This window comes from Euleptes europaea, chromosome 3, assembly GCF_029931775.1.
Source record: "Euleptes europaea isolate rEulEur1 chromosome 3, rEulEur1.hap1, whole genome shotgun sequence".
NCBI lineage: Eukaryota > Metazoa > Chordata > Lepidosauria > Squamata > Sphaerodactylidae > Euleptes > Euleptes europaea.
In genome coordinates, this window is record NC_079314.1 from 91,547,282 (window position 1) to 91,567,797 (window position 20,516).

Below are 20,516 nucleotides of genomic sequence, written 5' to 3' on the forward strand. Positions count from 1 at the left end.
CATCTCCTTTCCATCTTTTATTTGATCCTGCAAGGATGGTAATTATACAGACCTGATGGATTCCTCTGGATGCCCTCTTAAGCGTTGTTTAAGTAGTCAGCGTCTTCAAGGCTTGTCTACCTTGCTTCCCTTTTTATCTGAGGTGGGACACGGACAGTGGTGGGGCGGGGTGGGACGCACTCACTTTGACGCCCACCCAATGACAGCAGTAGGGATTAAAAGAGGGGGAGGAACAAACCAAACGCTCTCCGCTGTTCTCCCCCTCCTTGAAGGGGAGCCTGAAGTGATCTTACCACTGAACCTAGCTAACACGAGTGAAGACAAGGATGATCACATTAAATAAAACATCAGGGGAATAGGCTAGTGGTAGCGTGTGTCCTGCACACTCAAATGGCGGTCCCTTGGTGTAGGGTGCCACACTAGGATGAGGGCTGAAAAGTGCTATCATGTAGTCAACTCCCTCCTCTCAGCTTCAGAGATGGGCGATGGGATTTGGGGGAAAAGATCATTCAGGCAGACATGGAAGAGGGGAATTGTTTTAGAAGTGGGACTGCTATCAAGCACTTGGAGAACAAGCCATCCCCAAGCGCCCACATCCAAAGCAGGTTCTCAACTCCCTGGCTGGGCTTTTTCAGACAGAAAAGTCACTGTGGACAAGGAGTCTAGAGAAATAGAATTTATAAGTCCTCTGTGGTGATTTTCCCACCTCACCAAGTCCATGAGCTCATGCATCGTCGATGAGTTTCTCGCCATTCTCTTCCTCCTTTCTGTTGCCTTCCCCACCTCCTCCTCCTTCCTCCTCCTCCTCCTCCTCCGCTCCATCTGTGAAGACATCTTTCTGGCCATAACTCAGAGTGGTACGTGCCAGATCCACTTCGATGGGGAAGACATCTGCATCTCGCAAGACAGCGTAGCAGTCGTCATAGTACTTGGAGAATGTGGAAACAAAGCGTTGGAGCTGGAATACGATGTCTTGCACTGTGAGGAGGAAAGCCATGATTACGGCGAGCGGCAGACAACACCCCCTCCCCAGTTGAACAGTCTGATGCGTGAGCCTGCCGCCACATCAACCTTAATACTAGTCAAATATCTGAGTTAAGCAGTCTGGCTTATAGCTCAAAATCTATTATTTTCTAACCCCATGCAATAACAAGCACACCAAAGATTGTGATCCAAAGCCCAAACATACTTGAAAATAAGATCTTCTACTAAAAATCAAGGGAAAGTGCTTCAAAACAATTTATGGCTGTAGAGGGAGGCATCCAGAATGGATCGGTTCAGCCAGGAAGAGTCAGCAAGTATTTTTAGACCTGAATAAGGTCCATTGCTGCGTGCAGGAGAGAGCTATATGCAGAAATCCAAATACAAGAAAGTCCCAATACCAAACATTTCATTTTAATACAGCTCTAACATGTAAGATTACGATGGTATACAAGATTTTGAAAGTATGTCCCCTGATGCAGCTCTCTCCCCGTCCTCCAACATAAGCATATCCTATCTCCATGCTATCCAATTTCACTAAAGCTCTTAAAAAATCAACACCCATACCAAAGTGCGCTATCATTGGCTTCTAGCTCCACCTAGGGGAGCTCCCTTCCCATGGTACACATTTTTCCAACTCAACTCTTTCCTCATGCCTTCTATCACTTGAATTCTCATAATGTTCCAAGCCTATTAACCCATTTTCCATTGCTTTTCTACTTCCATTGACTTTAGAAGAAGAAGAAGAGCTGGTTTTTATATGCCAACTTTCTCTACCACTTAAGGGAGACTCAAACTGGCTTACAATCACCTTCCCTTCCCCTCCCCACAACAGACACCCTGTGAGGTAGGTGAGGCTGAGAGAGCTCTAACAGAGCTGTAATTTGCCCAAGGTCACCCAACTGGCTTCATGTGTAGGAGTGGGGGAAATAAATCCAGTTCACCAGATTAGCCTCTGCCACTCATGTGGAGGAATGGGGAATCAAACCCGGTTCTCCAGATCAGACTCCACTGCTGCAAACCACCGCTCTTAACCACTACACCACGCTGGCTCCTAACATTCTGTTCCCATTACAGCAGAGGCAGGCAAGTAAGTTTCAACAAGGGCTGAAATGTCACCAAGGGAGGCTTGGTTCAGGACCCAGTTGACTACCTAAGTATTCAAACCCTCTTCTGTACCGTCACGGTACTCCTGGATACTTGTAAAACATCTGGATGTTGGCTCACCAGCAATCCATCCCTACATTGCAGCAATGGCATCCAAATGGCTAAACAACTGCCAACAGACTTCAATGGGAGGGGAAGATTGCCAGTTCAACTCCAAGTGAAAGTACAAATGTGCTTGAACGGCAAGGGGAATTTTCAGTTGTAGAGGACCTGGTTATCCCCCCCCCCCCACTTGCAGGCCCAGTATGTTTAAAAGGCAGGTCAGTCTTTGTTGCAGTGGAATCTACAAGCTACCTTTTGGACCTAGTGGGAGGGCGACCCCACTCACCATGTTTCTGGTCCAGCAGCTCCATCTTCTCTAGCACGTCTTTCCTTATCTTGGCAAAGCGTGTCCGTGCCTCCTGGCGGCAGCGCAGGATTAAGCGATACTCATAATTCCCCGTGCCGACCCGGTATAGAGGCTCTCCCAGCGCCTGCCCAAAGCATCATAATTACTATAGCCATTGATCATAACTCTACAGTGGCTTAACATGTGGCTTCATTTCCCCTCTGATGTGCCCCTGGAAACTTCAGCTCCCCACATGATCAAGCGCTGTCACACTGGCTGGCTGACAGCCTAACGTTAAAAGCCATGAACTCTGCGGAAGCTTCTGCTGAGGAATGAGCAGAGGCTGAGAAGCAGGAAGGCAGGGCAGCTAGAGTTTCAACCAGAGCTCTGTCAGAAGGCCGGTCTCATGGTAAAAGGGATCAAAACGCAGATGTTTTGAGTACCATAAATCAGGTATGGATGTCAGCTCTTCTAGCCCATTTCAGGGAAACACATGTTTACTCCATAATTTTAAAAAGATTGATGCATACAGTTACTGCCAGGGACTTTAAACATAACACATGAAAACCTGTGACTGAAATTCTGATCCCTGCATTTTTCTTTCCCTGTATTTTTCCCCAGTTCTCCTAGCCAAATCCAGTTTTTAAAAGAGAAAAGGCAGGCAATGCCTACTGTGAACCTGAAGTTCGTCACCCTTAAAATAAACCCTTTCCCAGAGGCCAAAAAGGCCCTGAGAGCAGCACTCCTCAAACGTAACCCCTTTGTAATAGTGACCGCATGATATGGCTTCCGGTCTAATGGGACCATGTGCTGGAGGATATGATCACTATCAGAGGGAATGAGGAACTACAGAAAGTATTTCTGCTTGACCGCTGGATGTACTCAAGCTCTATATAGTGGCTGCCAAGTGACCAAGATGGGGCTTTAATTGATCTAAATAAAACTTGAATTGCCAATGTCTGTGGGATTTCACAGTGAGTCAGGATAATGGAAGCTGGAACACATGACTGCCATTTCTATGTCATCCAGGAAAAAGAACTGGCATATGGCACTGCAGGATATGTGATACAGAACTAGGGTTAGGATAAAATGAGACTTCAAACCCCATTTCACAGATATGTAGATGTATATTACTAGCATTGTTTAGATTACTCAGATTTGGTTTGATAATGTTCATATGTGGCTGTTTGTTGCCTCTAGGGACCCATGGAACTCAGTATACACAGCTACAATTTTAAAATAAATTTAAAACAAACTATATTCGTTTATGGATTAAGCATTTTAAAGCCAACTAACCAAAGTGCTTAAATTGTGTTCTGATTTTAGTTCTTACAGCGGGTTCTTCTGATGCACCATTTTAATCAGGAAAAAAAAGTAGGCATTTTATAAGGTGCCACGAATGGTAACAACTTACGCGATAATGCAAGATTCAAAAGAATAAACTGAAAATTTTGGTGGGCCTGCTCGCTGTTCACCCACCCTTATGCTTAAGTCTGCGATGTCAGGCGAGCTACTAAGCCTGCCTATGAATGCTGGGAAGCAACGTCAGGAGAAAGCCTCAGCCTCTTTGCCCTGTGTTTTGGCCATCCAGGACAACTGGTTGTCCAAAGTGTGAGAGGTGATGCTGGAGTTGACGGACCACTGATCTGATCCAGCAGGCTTTTTATAGGACTCTTTAGGAAGCAGCTGGGAAACCAGAACCTCAGTACTTACAATACAGCTGTATTCTTCGTCATCCATCTCCTTCACCTTGAGACAGTAAGACTGCCAAAGAATAAGAAATGTCCAACATTAAAACAGACCCCTAGCACCCAAACAGATAAAGAGTGGACATGGGATTGCTCTAGATGAGTGTCCAGGAATTCATTGCTGTTTTTGCATTAGTTGCTTGTTGCATTAAAAAATTCAGGTAACCGAACAGCATTCAGGTTTTGGCCAAAGAGTGGAACAGAGAGCTGTTAACAAACAAGTAACTGCTATCTCAAGCGCCACACAGCATTAGCAGCATTGCAACTACAGCATGAAGGCACTTGAGAAGTAAAATTAAGACTAACTGGACCATTATTACTTTGTACATAAAGCCTTTATTCCATGCCAGGAAGAGTGAGAGGCTTATTATGATAGCACCCATAAAGGCAGCTTGGGAAAGGAAGTTATACTCTGGAGAAATCAAGAATTACAAAAAAATCTCCAGCCTTTCATATACTAGTAAAGGAATTGCATTAAGCTGACAAGATTCAATGAATAAGGAAATGGCAGCGTCTGCGAGGGTGTATGATGAGGTGAGACAGATGGTGCTTTTTCAACGTCAATCATGGCCACAGGATAACAACAACAGACAAGGGTTAGCAAGTAGTAAACATTGCAGAAGGAAGCAGTACTGCAAAATATCCCCCCAAGACAAAGTTGTTGAAAGGCAAGGGAGGGAAAGAAATTAAACTAAGATCAGAATAAAAAGAAACATTGCTTAGTTTGAGTTAGTTTAGTATCTGAAAAAGTGAGCTGTAACTCACGAAAGCTCATACCCTGCCAGAAATTTTGTTAGTCTTTAAGGTGCTCCTGGACCCTTGGCTCTTTTCTACTGGTGTGTGTGTAGTGCCGTCAAGTCTTTGCTGACTCATGGCGACCCTATGAATCAACGTCCTCCAAAGGACGTTTCTACTGCTATAGACAGACTAACATTGTGCCCATCGTGATCTATTCCTTAGTTTAAGTTCGCCTTTTACTTCCAACATTTATGCTGTTATGGCATGGCAAGACCAGAGAAAGGCAAACTCGTATGCTGAAGAAACATCCCCCTGCAGCATTTTTTAATTTGTACCTCAAATACAACATTACATGGCACCTTTGACCTGCATGGTCCACACGTAACAGTGGGGCACCGCCATATCCCACCACTAGCAAAAAGATAATTTGAAACAAGTTATCTTTGCATGGTGAAGGCATTTGAGTAGTTCTCACATATTCAGCACTGAAAGAAGCAGTGCCCTACCCAACTCCTAACAGTTAGCTACAAACGCCACCGCAATCCTAACGCACAAACTGTTCATTTCACGAGCTGGTACACTGATGTTCCAGTTTCCCCCCAGTGGCTTGGGTTATTCTATCTGGCGGTAGTTAGGCAACCTCCATGAAATGTACATTCACTTTTACGTTTTCCTGGCCTACCATTTCCAGCAACTGGAGGTGAACATACATTATCACCGATCCTTCTCTCTGCTCCTTGTTCACTTCCTAAAGGGCACCTGCCACCAGTCACTATTTCATGTGAGATGGATCAATGTTTTGAGACTTTTACTCACGACTCTAGTCGGCTAAACTAAGCTATAAAAAAAGAAAAGCTTGGGATGTTTAAATCAAAGCAGACCACCCAAGAGAAACATTTAAATCACCTTGAAAATTCCATGACTGGAGCTAATTTCAAATCTTCACATTTTCTAACAAACAATTTAACCCTGCTATTATAAAAAACAAAAGAGAACAGCTCACCAAATACTCAAATTTGACATCCAAATACTTCTTGATGGTTAGTCGCGTATCAGGAATGGCTTTGTTAAGGTAAGTATTCAGATCAGTCAGCATCTGTAAGGAAAAGACAGTGGTGAAAAAATAAAAATAATACTTCAAATATGGTCCATCTTATAAACTTTAGATTTTAGGTGTAACATTGGATTAGGTTTGCCTTTCACTCCTACTGCATTGACTATGTATACAATACCGTAGAGCAATTACGAGTGTACCAACATTGGAATGATGATGTTAAGGTGGTGTGAAGTTGTTATGTGAATTTTTGTTTTTCTATTGTTATATATGAAAATCAATAAACCTTAAATTTTTAAAAAAGTAAAAATAATGCAAAGCAGAGCAGTTTATTTACATAATAACATAAGTACAGCCTGCTGGATGACACCATGGTCCATCTAGTGCAGCATGATGTTTCATATTGCAGCCAACCAGCAGGGCAAAGAGATCAAGGCTTTCCCCAGATTCTGCCTTCTAGCACTGGTATTCAGAGGTCTGCTGCCTTTGAACATGGAAGTTTCTTTATTACCGTGGCTAGTGATGGATGTACCCTCTATTAATCTGTTTTACGGTGCTATTCTAAAACAAGTTACTCTAGTCTAAGCCTACTGATTTCAATAGGCTTAGACTGGAGTAACTCTGCTTAGGATTGCACTGTAACCCAATTTTAAAGCTGTCTTCATTTGTGGCCATCACTACACCCATTAGCAGTGAATTCTATAGTTTAATTACTGATTGAGTAAAGAAGCATTTCCTTTTGTCTGTGTCCCCAAGTCCTGTTATTATGAGAGAGGGAGAAAAAGCTCTCTCCATCCATTTTCTCCACACCATGCATAACTTCATAAACCTCTATCATGTGTCCCCCCTCCCCTTTAGCCATCTTCTCTAGATTGCACAGTCTCAAACTCTCCAGCCTTCCCTTACAGGAAAGGTGCTCCAACCACTTAATCGCCTTGGTTGCCCTCTTGCTCTACTGGATCTTCAGAACACAAGTTTAGCAATCTCAAAATTGGATGTGAATGGTGGACATCTACATTTCTGATAATTCTTGCAACACAATTCAAATATCAGATATTCAAATTGCATGCATTGGATGTTTTATGATGAGACAGATGTCACTTTCTCGCTATATGGGCCTGATGTCACATTTGTGGGTAATTCTGTGAGGGCTCTTGCTCACCGGCCCTGTTGCGGTTCACTTCACCAATCCAAACACACGTTTAATTAACCCTGCCATTTCCATATGGTCAGTCTGAGCCTAAGTCATTTGAGGCCCATGAATTGCAGGCTCTTTTTTTGTTCCCCACTACCTGTATGGCCCCCTCTACCAGTGCCAGGCTAGCTGAGAGATAAGTAGGGGAATGAGTAGGAAAATAAGCCAAATAAGGCCCTGGACCATGCATATCAACACTCCTTGGTCTTCTCTTTACAAGCCTAACTGCATCATTCTACTTTTGCCCTGTCTGGGAGATTGTAAGCCCTCAGCTGCACCTGCACTGCTGCTTCCACGGCTGTAAAATATCTCAGACATATATGTATGTATGAGTTTTCCAGTGAAGTTATGGGGGCTGTACACATTACTATATTTGAATAGATTTTAGAACTTTTTCTATCCAAGAGAGCTTTTCCATAAAGTCTTATTTTGAGCTATTCTGGACACATTCAAGAGAGACAACTGCTAAAAGAAAAGTCTTCTTTCTGCCTTCCCCCAATACTTATTTATTCCTGTGGTCTGTTCATTTACCGGTTTGATAGTTTTTAGCAGGCGGATTCCAAATTTCTCAATGCTGCGATGAGCGTCTGCAAATTTCACAAATGCTTCACTGGCAGCAGGCTGAGGCTCTCGTACACCAATGACTGAGAAAACATCCCCAAATGCTGAGCAAAGACAGCAAAACATACAAATGAAAGACTGTAGCTGATATCACATGTACATTTTCAAGTGCTTTTAATTACCACTTGGAAATATTCCCTTGATTCATGTTTCCACTTTAAATGTTGCCACGCCCTTCCAACCAATATGGCAGATACTCCCCCACTTGCCTTCCCTAGATACTGGCCAATACTGCCTTGCAATGCGATTCAGATGTAATCCTAGCCTCTTAGTATTTCTCTTCACCATTTTCTTCATTGTCCTCTGCGTTTCAGTATAACTGATTAGGACAGGGAAGGCTTGTCAGTTTCACTGAGGCCTTGTCAGGTTTCTTTTTAAGGTTTTACTACACATCAGTGTAGGCAAACGTATATGCCTTTTTGAAGAGGGAAAAAACCCTTCCCCACTCCAGAGCAGCAGCAAAAGAGAAGAGTGGTGATGTCCTAGTATGGCTGAACTTCACAGGCTTAACAGTTTTACTTGAGAGCAGAGAAGGGGAACAGTGAAGAAAATCTGCATTGAGAAACTTACAAGGGTCTTCCCACACATATACACACACAAAATCATGTCTATATAGGGAGGAGAGGTTAAAATGTGAAAAAGCTATTGCCAGGTGTGCAGAACTCAGTGGACAAAATGTTGGATCAAGGACTAAAAGTCTGTTTCTGACAGGATGCACTTGTTCACAGATGACAAAAAAACCTGCAGGAAATTTGAAATGCAATTGCACATTCCTGCACAGCCATCAATGGATTCAAAACTCTAATACAAGCTTATTTAAAACTTTATTTCTATCTTTCATAAAAACAGACCAACAGCAGGAGACAGGCTCAAAAGCACTCTTTTTATAAACCATGTAAAATCTGTCTGTTGATCAGAGAACAGTGTCAAATATAGTGGTAGAGAGTGAATGTTTACCTCTGTGAGTCTGAGACAGTTCAAAGAATGCTCTGAGAAGACTTTTTGTATACTCCATCATGCCTAGAGAGGGGTTTTAAAAAGCACAATAATCATTCAATTAGGAGATATCTACATGGGAGATTCTCTCGCTTTAGCACCAAATTAGATGCTGGGGAGAAGAAACAAGGTCATAATGTGGCCATGGACATGACACTGATGGGTTCTGGATCGTATTAAAGCTGAAGCTCATGCTGGTTTCTCTATATTGCCTTAGCCTATAATGTGCACACAAGGGAAGCAACCCTGGGCTGAAGACCTGCAAGTGTGGGTACTCTGGGGATCAGGTGTGCTCATGCGGTACATCTAAACCCTGAAAAAATCCTAGATATGAGCCCTGAGACAAAATAAATAAACAATCCCTTCCTAGATTGCAGAGCCCAAGATGGAAAGAGGCTGGATTTCATAGGACCATAGAGTTGGAAGGGACCACCAGGGTTATCTAGTCCAACCCCCTGCACAATGCAGGAATTTCACAATTACCTCCCCACCACACCCCCAATGACCCCTACTCCATGCCCAGAAGATGGCCAAGATGCCCTCCCTCTCATGATCTGCTTAAGTTCATAGAACTGCTTAAGGCCCTGAAATACAAATGATTTACCTTTGTAGAGTTCTGCAGTCCTCTCCAGCTCTTCCAATCTCTTCACCAGCCCATCTAGAAAGAGGGCGGGGGGTGGAGGGGAGAAAGGGCAGATGAGTTATATCCAGGAAGACAGGCAGCCCTATACAATTCCAGGCAAGATTCATTAGACAGGGTTTCAGTTGTCCATGCATCTTATGAAGGCTCATTAAAGCTAAGGAGGGAAACAAGGACTCTAAAGGCAATCTTGAAACTGCAGGTGCATATCCTGTGCAGAGAGGGGCAGCCCGCTTCATAATGAGTACAAAGAAAAATTGTTAAAAACGCACTACTCAGTGAGAGACCCGCAAAATTTCAATGGCCACCTCCACACAGGTGTTGTACACACTGCTGCTGAGATTTCTACAACGGCACAATACCGAAAAATTGCAAACACCTGCTTTTATAGCACTGCATGGAGGCAGCAATTAAATACTGAAAATGTCATAATACTGACTGACAACTACAGACTCAAAACAGAAGAGACCTCCCACACATCAGACCTCCGCAGATTAGTCCACGGACCCAAGAACAGAAGCAGAAAACTAACAAGGAGCATCACAACAATGTGCCTGCAAAGCAGACTGCACCAGTCGATTCTGACAAATGAGCCAATCTTCAGGACATTAGTGTCAGCCAGGCAACAAAAGAACATAGTAAAATACTTTGCCCATGTTTGTGTTCAAACACTTCAAGACGTATCAATAATCCTTTCAAAGACTTTGTAAAGCTTTCAGTCCCACAATATTATGAGACAAGTACAGATGCTAAACCGCAGACTGATTTGAGGAGAATGCACACTTTGTAAATGTAGGAAATGCTGACAGAGTCCTTGGCAGCAAAGACCAACCAAACCCCAAAGCTCCTTCTTACCATTGCAGAGGATGGCTCGGCTCAGCCCCAGAGCATCTGCTGTCCCTGAACTCATGTTCTCCACCAGGCGGTGTTTTACTTTCTTCAGCACTGTATTCCAGGAAAGAACACACAAGCAGGATCATTGCAACCCCCATGCAGCAAAATGCTCGGACTTATGAACACATGAAGCTGCCTTATACTGAATCAGACCCTTGGTCCATCAAAGACAATATTGTCTACTCTGACCGGCAGCAGCTCTCCAGGGTCTCAGGCAGGGGTCTTTCACATCACCTACTCGCCTAGTCCCTTTAACTGGAGATGCTGGGGATTGAACCTGGGACCTTCTGCATGCCAAGCAGATGCTCTACCAATGAGCCACAGCCCCTCCCTAGAATGAACCCAGCTCAGAGGAAAACCGTAACTTGGCTGATCAGAGAGAACATCACAGAAACTTCAGAACAGGGGAAAACGAAACCAGCATGACATACCAATATCCAAGGTCTTGCCCTGCTTTGGGTCAGCCTGGAGTTTGTTGTAGTGAATTGTCACTTCTCCCTGGAACAGCAGAAACCAGAGCTATCATTCCGGAATTGAGAAAAAGGACCTGCTTTTGTGGAGAGAGCAGCAAAGCATGCTTTGCACTCCAATAACCACTTCCTCTCACCTTCACCACCTGTATCATTTTGGCCACTTCCACTTTGGTTTTCCCTTTGACCGACTTCCCGTTCACCCCTGTGATTTCATCCCCTGCTGCCAAAGTTTCATCCAGAGCCGAAGGAGTGTTATCAAACACCTAAGTAAGTCAACACATAACAGAAGGTAGAAGTAGGAACAAGTGAAAGAAGGAAATAAGCAGTAACTAAGTGCATATATGGGGCTGGATCCTACCAGCTATTTTGCTTCTGGCTCAATTCCCTTCTTCATTGCCCTGTCCTGGGTGGCTTTTGCCCATGTGGGTCCCATAGTCCCTGGCAAAGCCTTTTCATTGATCAAAAGTGGCAATTTCTCCCTCTTTCACTAGCAGAAAAACTGGTAGGACCCCCCAATCCCATTATGCTTGGACTAAGCCACGAGCAGAGCCATCACTGAAGCTGTCCTAGAGCAGACAAAGGCACACAGAGGCTTTTTTTGTATTTACATGAAGGACTGTTACTGGCAGAGTTCCAGCACCAACATGAACTCCAATCTGTCTTCAAAACTGCCAGGTTCAGTGTTACCCTGTGTGCAACTGCTACTTTTCCTTTCCAAAGGCCATATGCTCTTCTCCCACAAGTACCAACCTGAACAATATAAAGGCAAGGACAGTACTGGGCTCCTCCCCCTATGCTGATGCCTATCAGATTCTGGCTGTCTTTCTTCAATGTCACTGTCCCGGGCACAGTGGGAATACCCCTACAATGAAACAGAGGCATACAAACACATTAAAATTGCTATCAACAACTGTTCTAACATATATTTTTTTAAACCACAAATGTTATACATGTTAAAACCCATATTATGTAAAATGCTCATTCCTTTGGCAACAAGGGTCACACACAGAGATATAAAATTTCCAGAAGTTTTGAAGCCATTTGGGAGGGGGAGGAATGACACAGCAAGCCACTTTAGGTCCCCACTGAGGAGAATAGCAGGGCATAAATAAAAAATAGAATTTTTTTTACAGATACTATTTTGAAAGTGCACTATTACACTTATTTATTGAGAAGCAAATCCCACAGAGTTCAATGGGATTTCTCCCATGTAAGTATACTCAGGATAGCAGCCATACTGGGTAATTTGAATATTATTATTGAAGAGCTATTATTGAAAGGTTCACCGTTGTTAAGAAGTTTCAGTGGTGCATCAAGCCTTCTTGTAAACAATTAGGATATGCTGAAAAGCTTTTGCTCATCCCCCATATCAGGACTTGAAGTATACCACCCCTATCAGCTATTAAGATCTAGAGATGCAGAGTCTGAACGAACAACTATAAAGTTCACATATAGCTCATGATGACTATAACTGCTATTTGTGGAATGATACACATGACTCTCAAGCACTCAGCCAATCCAAGCACATAGAAATTCTGCATCAACTGAATCAATCCTTAAACACAATTTGTAAACCAGCCCTAAATCTGACTCTCAAAGGACATGCTACAATAGCTTATTTTTCAGTGTCTTATTTCTACCATTTTCCAATATGAGGACAGTTGCTGTGAAGGTGCGTTGTCCACAAGTATGCAAGGCTGGCAGTAATAACGCCTTATTTGAACAAGTCTTTTTTGTACCATTGGTAGAAAAAGAAGTCAGGGGGAGTGAAGCACTTACAGTTTATCCTCCTCAATGTCAAAGTCCAAGTCGGTAAACATTGTTCCAACTGACTGAAGCCCACTCGTGGGAGGTGCTGATTACCCTGAACTACCTAGAAACGAGAAAAGCCTATAATCAGTATTGGTAAATACATCTCATAAATGCAGAACATCAATTGGTGTTTGTTTTTCTTGCATATGCCAGAGTCCTGGCTTTTACGAAGGAACCTGCTTCAACACAAACCCACTCCCTGCACAACGTGAAACACAGAAATAAACTTCTCACCTACCCAAACAGATTTTTTGTTCAATATTCTATAGAAGGAAGAAATAGTAGTCATTTAGGAAATCAATATTAGTGACCACCTGTTAAGATTTCTGGCCCTGACGTGGGGGGCGCAGGCTAGCCTGATCTCATCAGATCTCAGAAGTTAAGCAGGGTTGGCCCTGGTTAGTAATTGGATGGGAAACCACCAAGGAATTCCAGGTTATTGTACAGGGGAAGGCAATGGCAAACCACCTCTGTGAGTCTCTGGCCTTGAAAACCTTACAAGGTTGCCATACGTCAGCTGTGACTTGACGGACTTTACACACACATACATTTATGTGTTGGATAAGGGCTCTAGAATACATAAGTCTCACTTTAGGTAAATACAATGTCATACCCTGAAATACACATTGTACTTCTTAATTCCAGCATTCAAAACAACATCAAAACCAGATCTGACTGGCTGGTTAGCCCCATTTCATACCTGGATGCAGCTAACACCAAACAGCAGCTTCACAATATGATCCAAAAAGCAGGAAAAGGGATTCAAAACTCTGTTCCTACTTCAGATTTTTATGCACATTAATGTACCTGCAGGCATGTAATACCAGGTTAAGATGGTCATACCAGTGTACATTCAATATCAAAAACGGTTTTTGTGAGTGGTTTAATTTTTCCCCAATGGCAGTGTGTAGAAATCAAATGGAAAACATACTAGAACACACGTTTGATTTAACAGTTCGTTTCTTCCAAGTTTATATGGGGAGAAACAAGCATGCTGCCCAGAGTTTCTTGGAGGAAGGGCAAGATGAAAATGTGGACGCTCATGCTTAACTGCATGCTGTGAAAAGCCCGACCTACTGATTTCTGCACACCGAGCCAAAAGAGAGGCCAGGCTGGTTTTGCCCCCACCCCCCATGGCACCTTTGGACAAAGAAGCCCCACAGGAGTCAGCTGTCACTGAGGACTGGGCAAACTTGGGTCAGTTTGTTTAAGGAGGAAGAGATGCAGGCAGACTGGTTCCTCCTTTTGTGGCAAGGCTGGATGGCCCTAAGTCGGATTGGGGGCAATAAGGCAGCTAGCCCTGGGGACCCCCTTTTCCTCCCCCATCCTAAAAGAGAGAGCAGCTTTTATCTCCACACCCACCTCAGAAAGGGGGGGTATTTGCCTGCCCTCTCCCTCACCGGAAGCGCCTGGCTCGAGCTCAGCATCCGCGTCCACCTGCCTCGGGTCTTCTCTCCTTCTCCACCTGTCACTCAGAGCCCCCCCCCCCCGCTGGATCCTCCACGTCAGTACCAAACCTGGCCGGAAGGCGCCGCCTACAGCGCCCGCCTAGTCCCGCCTCCTCGGCGGTGACGGATCGAGGGGGGAAAGGAATCCGCTAATTGATTCATTTCTCGCGATATTACCAGTGCAGGTGTGATCGGGTAGGGGAAGAGAAAGCGGGCTGGTGCGCTAACAGAGATGGAGCGCGCCGACGTCACAATGACGGGGGGAGTGGAGGGGCAGGATGGGCGGGGCCTAGGCGTCTCCCAGTAAGTGGGGAGGGGGAAGGTGAGGGAGGAAAAGGCGGGGGAGCGAAGTAGGGCGGGGAGGAAAATTGCAGTGAAGGATCACAGGCCGATAAGTCAGAGCACAACCCTGGGAATTGTGCTGTTGCATTATTCTAATGCCACAAGGTCACAGTAGTAGAAAAGGGCAAGAGCCCAGTAGCACCTTAAAGACTAACAAAAATGTTTTCTGGTAGGGTATGAGCTTTCGGGAGCCACAGCTCACTTCTTCAGATACTTCTGAAGAAGTGAGCTGTGGCTCCCAAAAGCTCATACCCTACCAGAAAATATGTTTAAGGTGCTACTGGACTCCTTTTCTACTACTGCAGACAGACTAACCCGGCTATCCACTGTGAATTAAGGTCATAGTAAGGCTGCGCTTCCTAAGCACTGTCCCCTTTCTTGTGAGCAAAGGTGCCTAGGAGCTAAGTCCTTACGCCCGCTTGCTTGGGAGTCGCTCCGATTGCATTCACTAAGGCTTTCTTTTGGGCAAACGTGCATAGAATCGGGCAGCACGCTTGGATCACCTTTAGTGAATCGGGAAGAATTGCCTCAAATGCCAGGCAGTTTGTATTCATAAAGAACTGGCACACACTTTAAAATCTCTGTGTTAAGATGGGAGTTTGCGGTGTCCTGGACGTGTACTTTGGGACTGTGGAAAAATATAATGGAACAAAATGACAGTTAACTATTGTGCATAGTCCCAGTTAGCGGGAGAGCTGGAGATTCCCCAGCCCCCAACTAATGATGCATCTGATCCCTTCCACATAAGAACATAAGAAAAGCCATGCTGGATCAGACCACGGTCCATCAAGTCCAGCAATCTGTTCACACAGTGGCCAACCAGGTACCTCTAGGAAGCCCCCAAACAAGACAACTGCAGCAGCATTATCCTGCCTGTGTTCCACAGCACCTAATATATTCGGCATGCTCCTCTGATCTTGGAGAAAATAGGTATGCATCATGACTAGTATCCAGTTTAACTAGTAGCCATGAATACCCCTGTCCACATCAGCCTCCTGTTTAGTGTTGCTGATCCAGAAATGGACAGGTGGAGAACTGATTTTATTCCACCAGGACCACAGATGTTGCTTGGAAAAGGAACGTGGGGATTATCTTCCCATACAGAATCCAGAGCAAGGGGATCGGCGAATCAGTGCTCGCTTTGAGAAGAAAGCGATTTAGCCAGTTTTGAAGCATTTCAGCTACAGCATATCAAAATAAAAACATGTTTTAAAGCATACAGTTAGTTTCTATAGAAATGATTTCTTAAACCTAAACTCATCAGTATAGAAATAGATGAAGGGGTGATAACAGTTGCCATAGAAAAAAGAAATGATGTGGATTAGTACAGTGATAGAACGCTAGAGGCTGCAATCAGAATGTAAAGCACGGAAATAATTCAGAATGGTGGTAGGGAACAATAGAATAAATTCAGTTTTTAATTAAGTTTAAAAACACCATGTTTACAAGAGTATCAGAGAAAATAGGACAGCCAAAATGAGGGACGTCCACCAAAGGGTGGGAATGTTTGAAATCTTTGTCATATTTCAGTTGTTTGCTTTAAGAACTGAATTTTTACAGCGCATGTAGGGGACAGGAAAGAGTTGTCTAGGGGCTGTTTCCCCCCTGTGTTTTTTACATGGGATCTACGTTCCATGTGAGAGGCCAAAGGCCTTTCCTATTCAGTTTATCATCCTTCTGACCTTCTCTGCTCTCTAATGCCATCAATCCTGCCAATAGTGGGGGAGAGGTTTTGGAATATAGTCATTAGCCATTGTGGAACCTCCATATTTAGAGACAGCAAACCTCTAGATACCAGTGCTAGGAGAAAACATTGGGGGAAGCCTTGGTCTCTACACCCTGTGTGTTGGCTCCCTAGAGCAGCTGGTTGGCAACTGTGTGAGGCAGGATGCTGGATTAGATGGCCCATTGGTCTGATCCAGCAGGGCTCTTACATTCATAAGAGAAGTTTGGCAAAGAGATGTGCTTGCTCATAGACACCTAGTTCATTAGTACTGAAGATCCCTGTTACTGAGAATGTAATTCTCAGAATGCAGTAGCTCAATTAGTATATTTGGATCCCAGTGCTTTTTGGAGGAAATGCCTTACATTTTCAGTGAACGTGGCAGTGCAGTTCATTGATGCTGCATACCACTGTAGGACTAATGTAAAGAAGGGTGATCTTTCAGACTAAAAAGTAAACATGTTTTTAAAGTGGCAAGTTGTATTGAAATTTAAACTTTGAATAGTTAATAAAGGGATTTTTTTGGAAGAGGATGATGGTGAATGTTCAGTAAATTGTAGATTTTGTGATAATTACTGTTGTGATTCAGTCCGTGACACTGGGTAATTCATGCTCTTGCTGTTGAATCTGCCCAATGAAAGAAACAGACGTGACATTTTTGCATTATAAAAACCTCCATCCAGATGTATGCCGAACCACACAGCTTTTTAATATACTGCACAATATGGTTACATGGCCTTCTCCTCCAGAATGAGGCACAGTTTAACAGTGAAATGTTTTAAAGTGTCTTTACCTTGGTTAAAGGGTCCAGGGGCTGAAAGAGTGCTTTGATTTCTGAAAATCAAAAAGATCGCCTGTTGTTTGTCATTTTTTTCCTGCCACTGTAGAATGTCTGGTGAACCAAGAGTCTTCTGTGACCTGACTTTTGACACAATGAAGAGCACAACTCTTTTATATAGAAATGTGTGTGGAACATGGCTTTGTTAACAATAATTTTTCTTTCCCTCAGTGCTTAAAGTTTTGTGGGCATCATTAAATCACATTTGCTGCCATGTTGATCAAAGCATTTAAAGGTGAAGCCACCCATGTTGAATGGTCAGGGTGATGTAGGAAAAAACTTGACATAATGAACAGAGGACAAGAAGCTTATTCTTCCAACTAACTGGGCCAGGATGAGGATCTATTCTTGGCTAAAGCAGTAATTTCAAACTCTGTATGACCAAGAGAACTTTCCACATCAACGTCTCTGCTGAGGGATTCCCTGCACATCTGCCACAGAACTGCCATCTACTGCAAAAAGGTTAGACTAAGAGTGATTGGCCCAAGGACACCCACCGAGCATCCATGGCAGAGTGGAAATTCGAACCTGTTTCTCCCAGATCCTAGTTCAACACTCTGACCAGTAACTGGGCACTGGCTGTCCCCTGACCCTCTTTAAGCTGACAATATGCCCTAGAACATGCCTGATGACAGCATATTGCAGGGGGAGGTTGGTAGTGAACAGAAAATGGCCTTTTCAGAATGCTTCTCCACCACTATTAATTTTTTTCATTGAAGAACTGCTCATCAACTTGGGAATTGAAAACCATGGGCTCAAGGGGAACAGCACCCCACCAAATCCCCTGCTGTAGATAAACAGTGACTTAAAAAGAAAACAAAAGCAAAGCAACTAGAATGCTTACATGCAGTTCTTATGGCTAAGGATGTTTTTTAAATGGGTATACCAGATTCTTCTCCGCTTATTAGGGATGCCCCCTTCATTTCACTGGACAAATAGAGCTGTGAGTCAGCATGGTACAGTGGTTAAGGTATCTGAGAGACCCCGGTTCAAATCCCCACTCTGCCATGAAGCTTGCTGAGAATGACCTCAGGCCAGTTACTGGTCTCTTTCAAACTAACCTCCCTTGTAGAGTTTTTGTGAGGATAAAATGGAGGATGGAAGAATGATGTAGAACTAGATCTCCGATGGCCCCTTGGAAGAAGGGAGGTATTTAAAAATACTGCATAAATAAATACTCCCTTGTACCTGCAACTCTGCTCCCTCCAGTGAAATGAATTGGACAGCCAATATGCTCAAGAGCTCTCTGTATACAGTGAAATTTAGGCAGGACTATAGATGGGATGCCCTGACCTGCATAGCCCAGGCTAACTTGATCTCATCAGATCTCGAAAATAAGCAGAGGGCGGCCCTGACTAGTACTTGGATGGGAGACAACCAAGGAAAATCAGGGTCAGGCAATGACAAACCACCTCTGAACGTCGGCTGTGACTTGACGGCACTTTCCATTATCACCGCAGATAGGATAGTTTCCTCTCTCCATCACTGTTACTGGTGATATTCCTTATGTTTTGATTCTCATACCTGTTGCGAGGAAATCTGCGGAAAACTATGAGAAAACTTGAAAACGGAACTACAGGAACTCTTTCCTACAGTGGGGGGGGATGAAAGAAACAATTGCAAATGTGCCTGCGCATTTATTTATTTTCGTTCTGGAAAAAGAGGCTTGCAATGTAAGTATGTACATAGACAATATCTCTTCGCTATAGCCTCCAGGTTCTTCTTCATGAAGCAGTCAAGAGAGAACAATGAGCCAAATATCAGTTTCAGCTCCAGGAGGGTTTTGAATTTCATTTCTGGTAGTATAGTGCCATCTTGTGGATACACTTGAGAACTCTGGAAATAATAGTCTGCAGTATAAAAATGTACCAAAGAATCACAAAGGTGTGAGCAAGCTTTCAAGTTCTCCAGAACTCTTCATCAGGCTGGATGGTCAGTGGAAAAACAAAACTAAAAGGCAGAAAAAGATAGAAAAGCACTTACACTGCGGTTTTATTCAAACAAAGTGTTTATTCTTGGTATATTGTATTATTACAAGAAGTGAAATGCATTTGGTGAACCAACCACATTGGTGCAAAATCACTTTGTTATGCTATATATATAGCCGCTCTGAGACCGGCCTTTGGCTGGGGAGGGCAGGGTATAAGTTAAATAAATCAATAAATATAATAAGGTTTTTCAGATAACAGAACTGATGAGTTTATCGGCACCGGTTTATTAATGGAGAAAAATTCAAGAATCAAGCAGACTGGTTTTGATCATGCAGAGGGTTTTCTACACATTCCTTACTTCTTCATCTTCTCCTATTATCAAGGGCAGAGTTAAGCTGCTTCTTTACTATCTTCTAGGAAGTTCCACATGGAAATTTAGACCCCCATATTAATAAAAAGGGGTTAGACATCCATGGAAGATAGGTCCATCAGGGGCTAATAGCTACAGAGACTGACGGTAACTCACTCATACACAAGCAGCAATCTTCTTAATACCAATGCTAGGAGACATTGTTGGTAAGGCCTTGGCTCTATGCCCTGTTATTTGGCCCTTCAGCAGGGTTCTTCTTATGTTCTTAATATTGGCTAATATTCTGTTGATGAGCCATACGTGCAGTTCAGGTCATCTTCAACTTATCTGATGTGTTTTTATCATCATTTATAACATATAACATCATTTATACCACTAATTTCTAGTATCTGACTAGTGGATGTTATCCATTTTCTCTGTCCACAGACATGATACTCTGGGGCAGTTAAGCTGTCCATATGACTGCATGGTCAAACTTTGATTTCCACCCTCCTCTTAGGTTCTCCACATTTTAATGGTTCTTATATCAGACTAACAAAAATCCCAAAGTTTTGTGTAATGATGGAGCTGGGGGATTTTCCACTTTTTTACCTTGTCCATTCTTTAGCATATTAACCCCAGATCCACATGGATTCTCATAAGATGAGCTTCCTGTATGAGAGCAGTTGTTGTGTAGTAGCAACCAGAAGCTGGAAATTTCCTGGTTTAAACATCACCTAATACTGTACCTGCTCTCTCAGCTTCAGCCCCTTGACTGCAATTTGGGATCATGCTGACTTATTTTACAGGCCTATTCATAAGACTAATTGGGATAATGTGTTTGAAATTGCTGTCAATCCAATTGTTAATTGAATCTTAACATGACTGATGTTGAAGTGCTGATCTAGTAGATCAGGCATAAGTCACACTTCAAAATCCCAACTTTCAGGGATTATTCATAGTTTACATAAGAGGTGTGCACCCCCCCCCCAGCAAAAAAAAACTGTTAATTTTTGCTCCACTTGTCATTGCATTAATTCATGTTCATTTTTTTGAAAATTAATTTTGTTACAAAACTTCCTGCCTCTCCTCCACTGCATCCTCTTCTCTTCTCCTCACACTCTCACTTATTGTGCTATGGATTGGGGCCACCGTAGGATTGCCAGGTCCCCTCTGGCCACTGGTGGAGGATGGGGAAGGTTGAGTTACCAGATCCAGGTTGGGAATCTCCTGGGGAT

General features: G+C 43.4%; 1 protein-coding gene across 1 annotated transcript; it reads right to left on the reverse strand.

Annotated features, from left to right (window-relative positions):
• Nucleotides 1–582: 582 nt before the first annotated feature.
• On the reverse strand, nt 583–14,125 carry PICK1 (protein interacting with PRKCA 1). The gene is made up of 13 exons (XM_056846228.1): nt 14,048–14,125; nt 12,615–12,708; nt 11,586–11,697; nt 10,970–11,098; nt 10,794–10,860; nt 10,324–10,413; nt 9,433–9,486; nt 8,790–8,852; nt 7,743–7,876; nt 5,966–6,058; nt 4,190–4,240; nt 2,477–2,621; nt 583–978 (listed from the first exon to the last, which is right to left on the reverse strand). Exons 2-13 carry the CDS (start codon nt 12,653–12,655, stop codon nt 725–727), a joined length of 1,233 nt encoding a protein of 410 aa, XP_056702206.1. The 5' UTR covers nt 12,656–12,708; nt 14,048–14,125; the 3' UTR covers nt 583–724.
• Between the last annotated feature and the right edge of the window lie 6,391 nt (nt 14,126–20,516).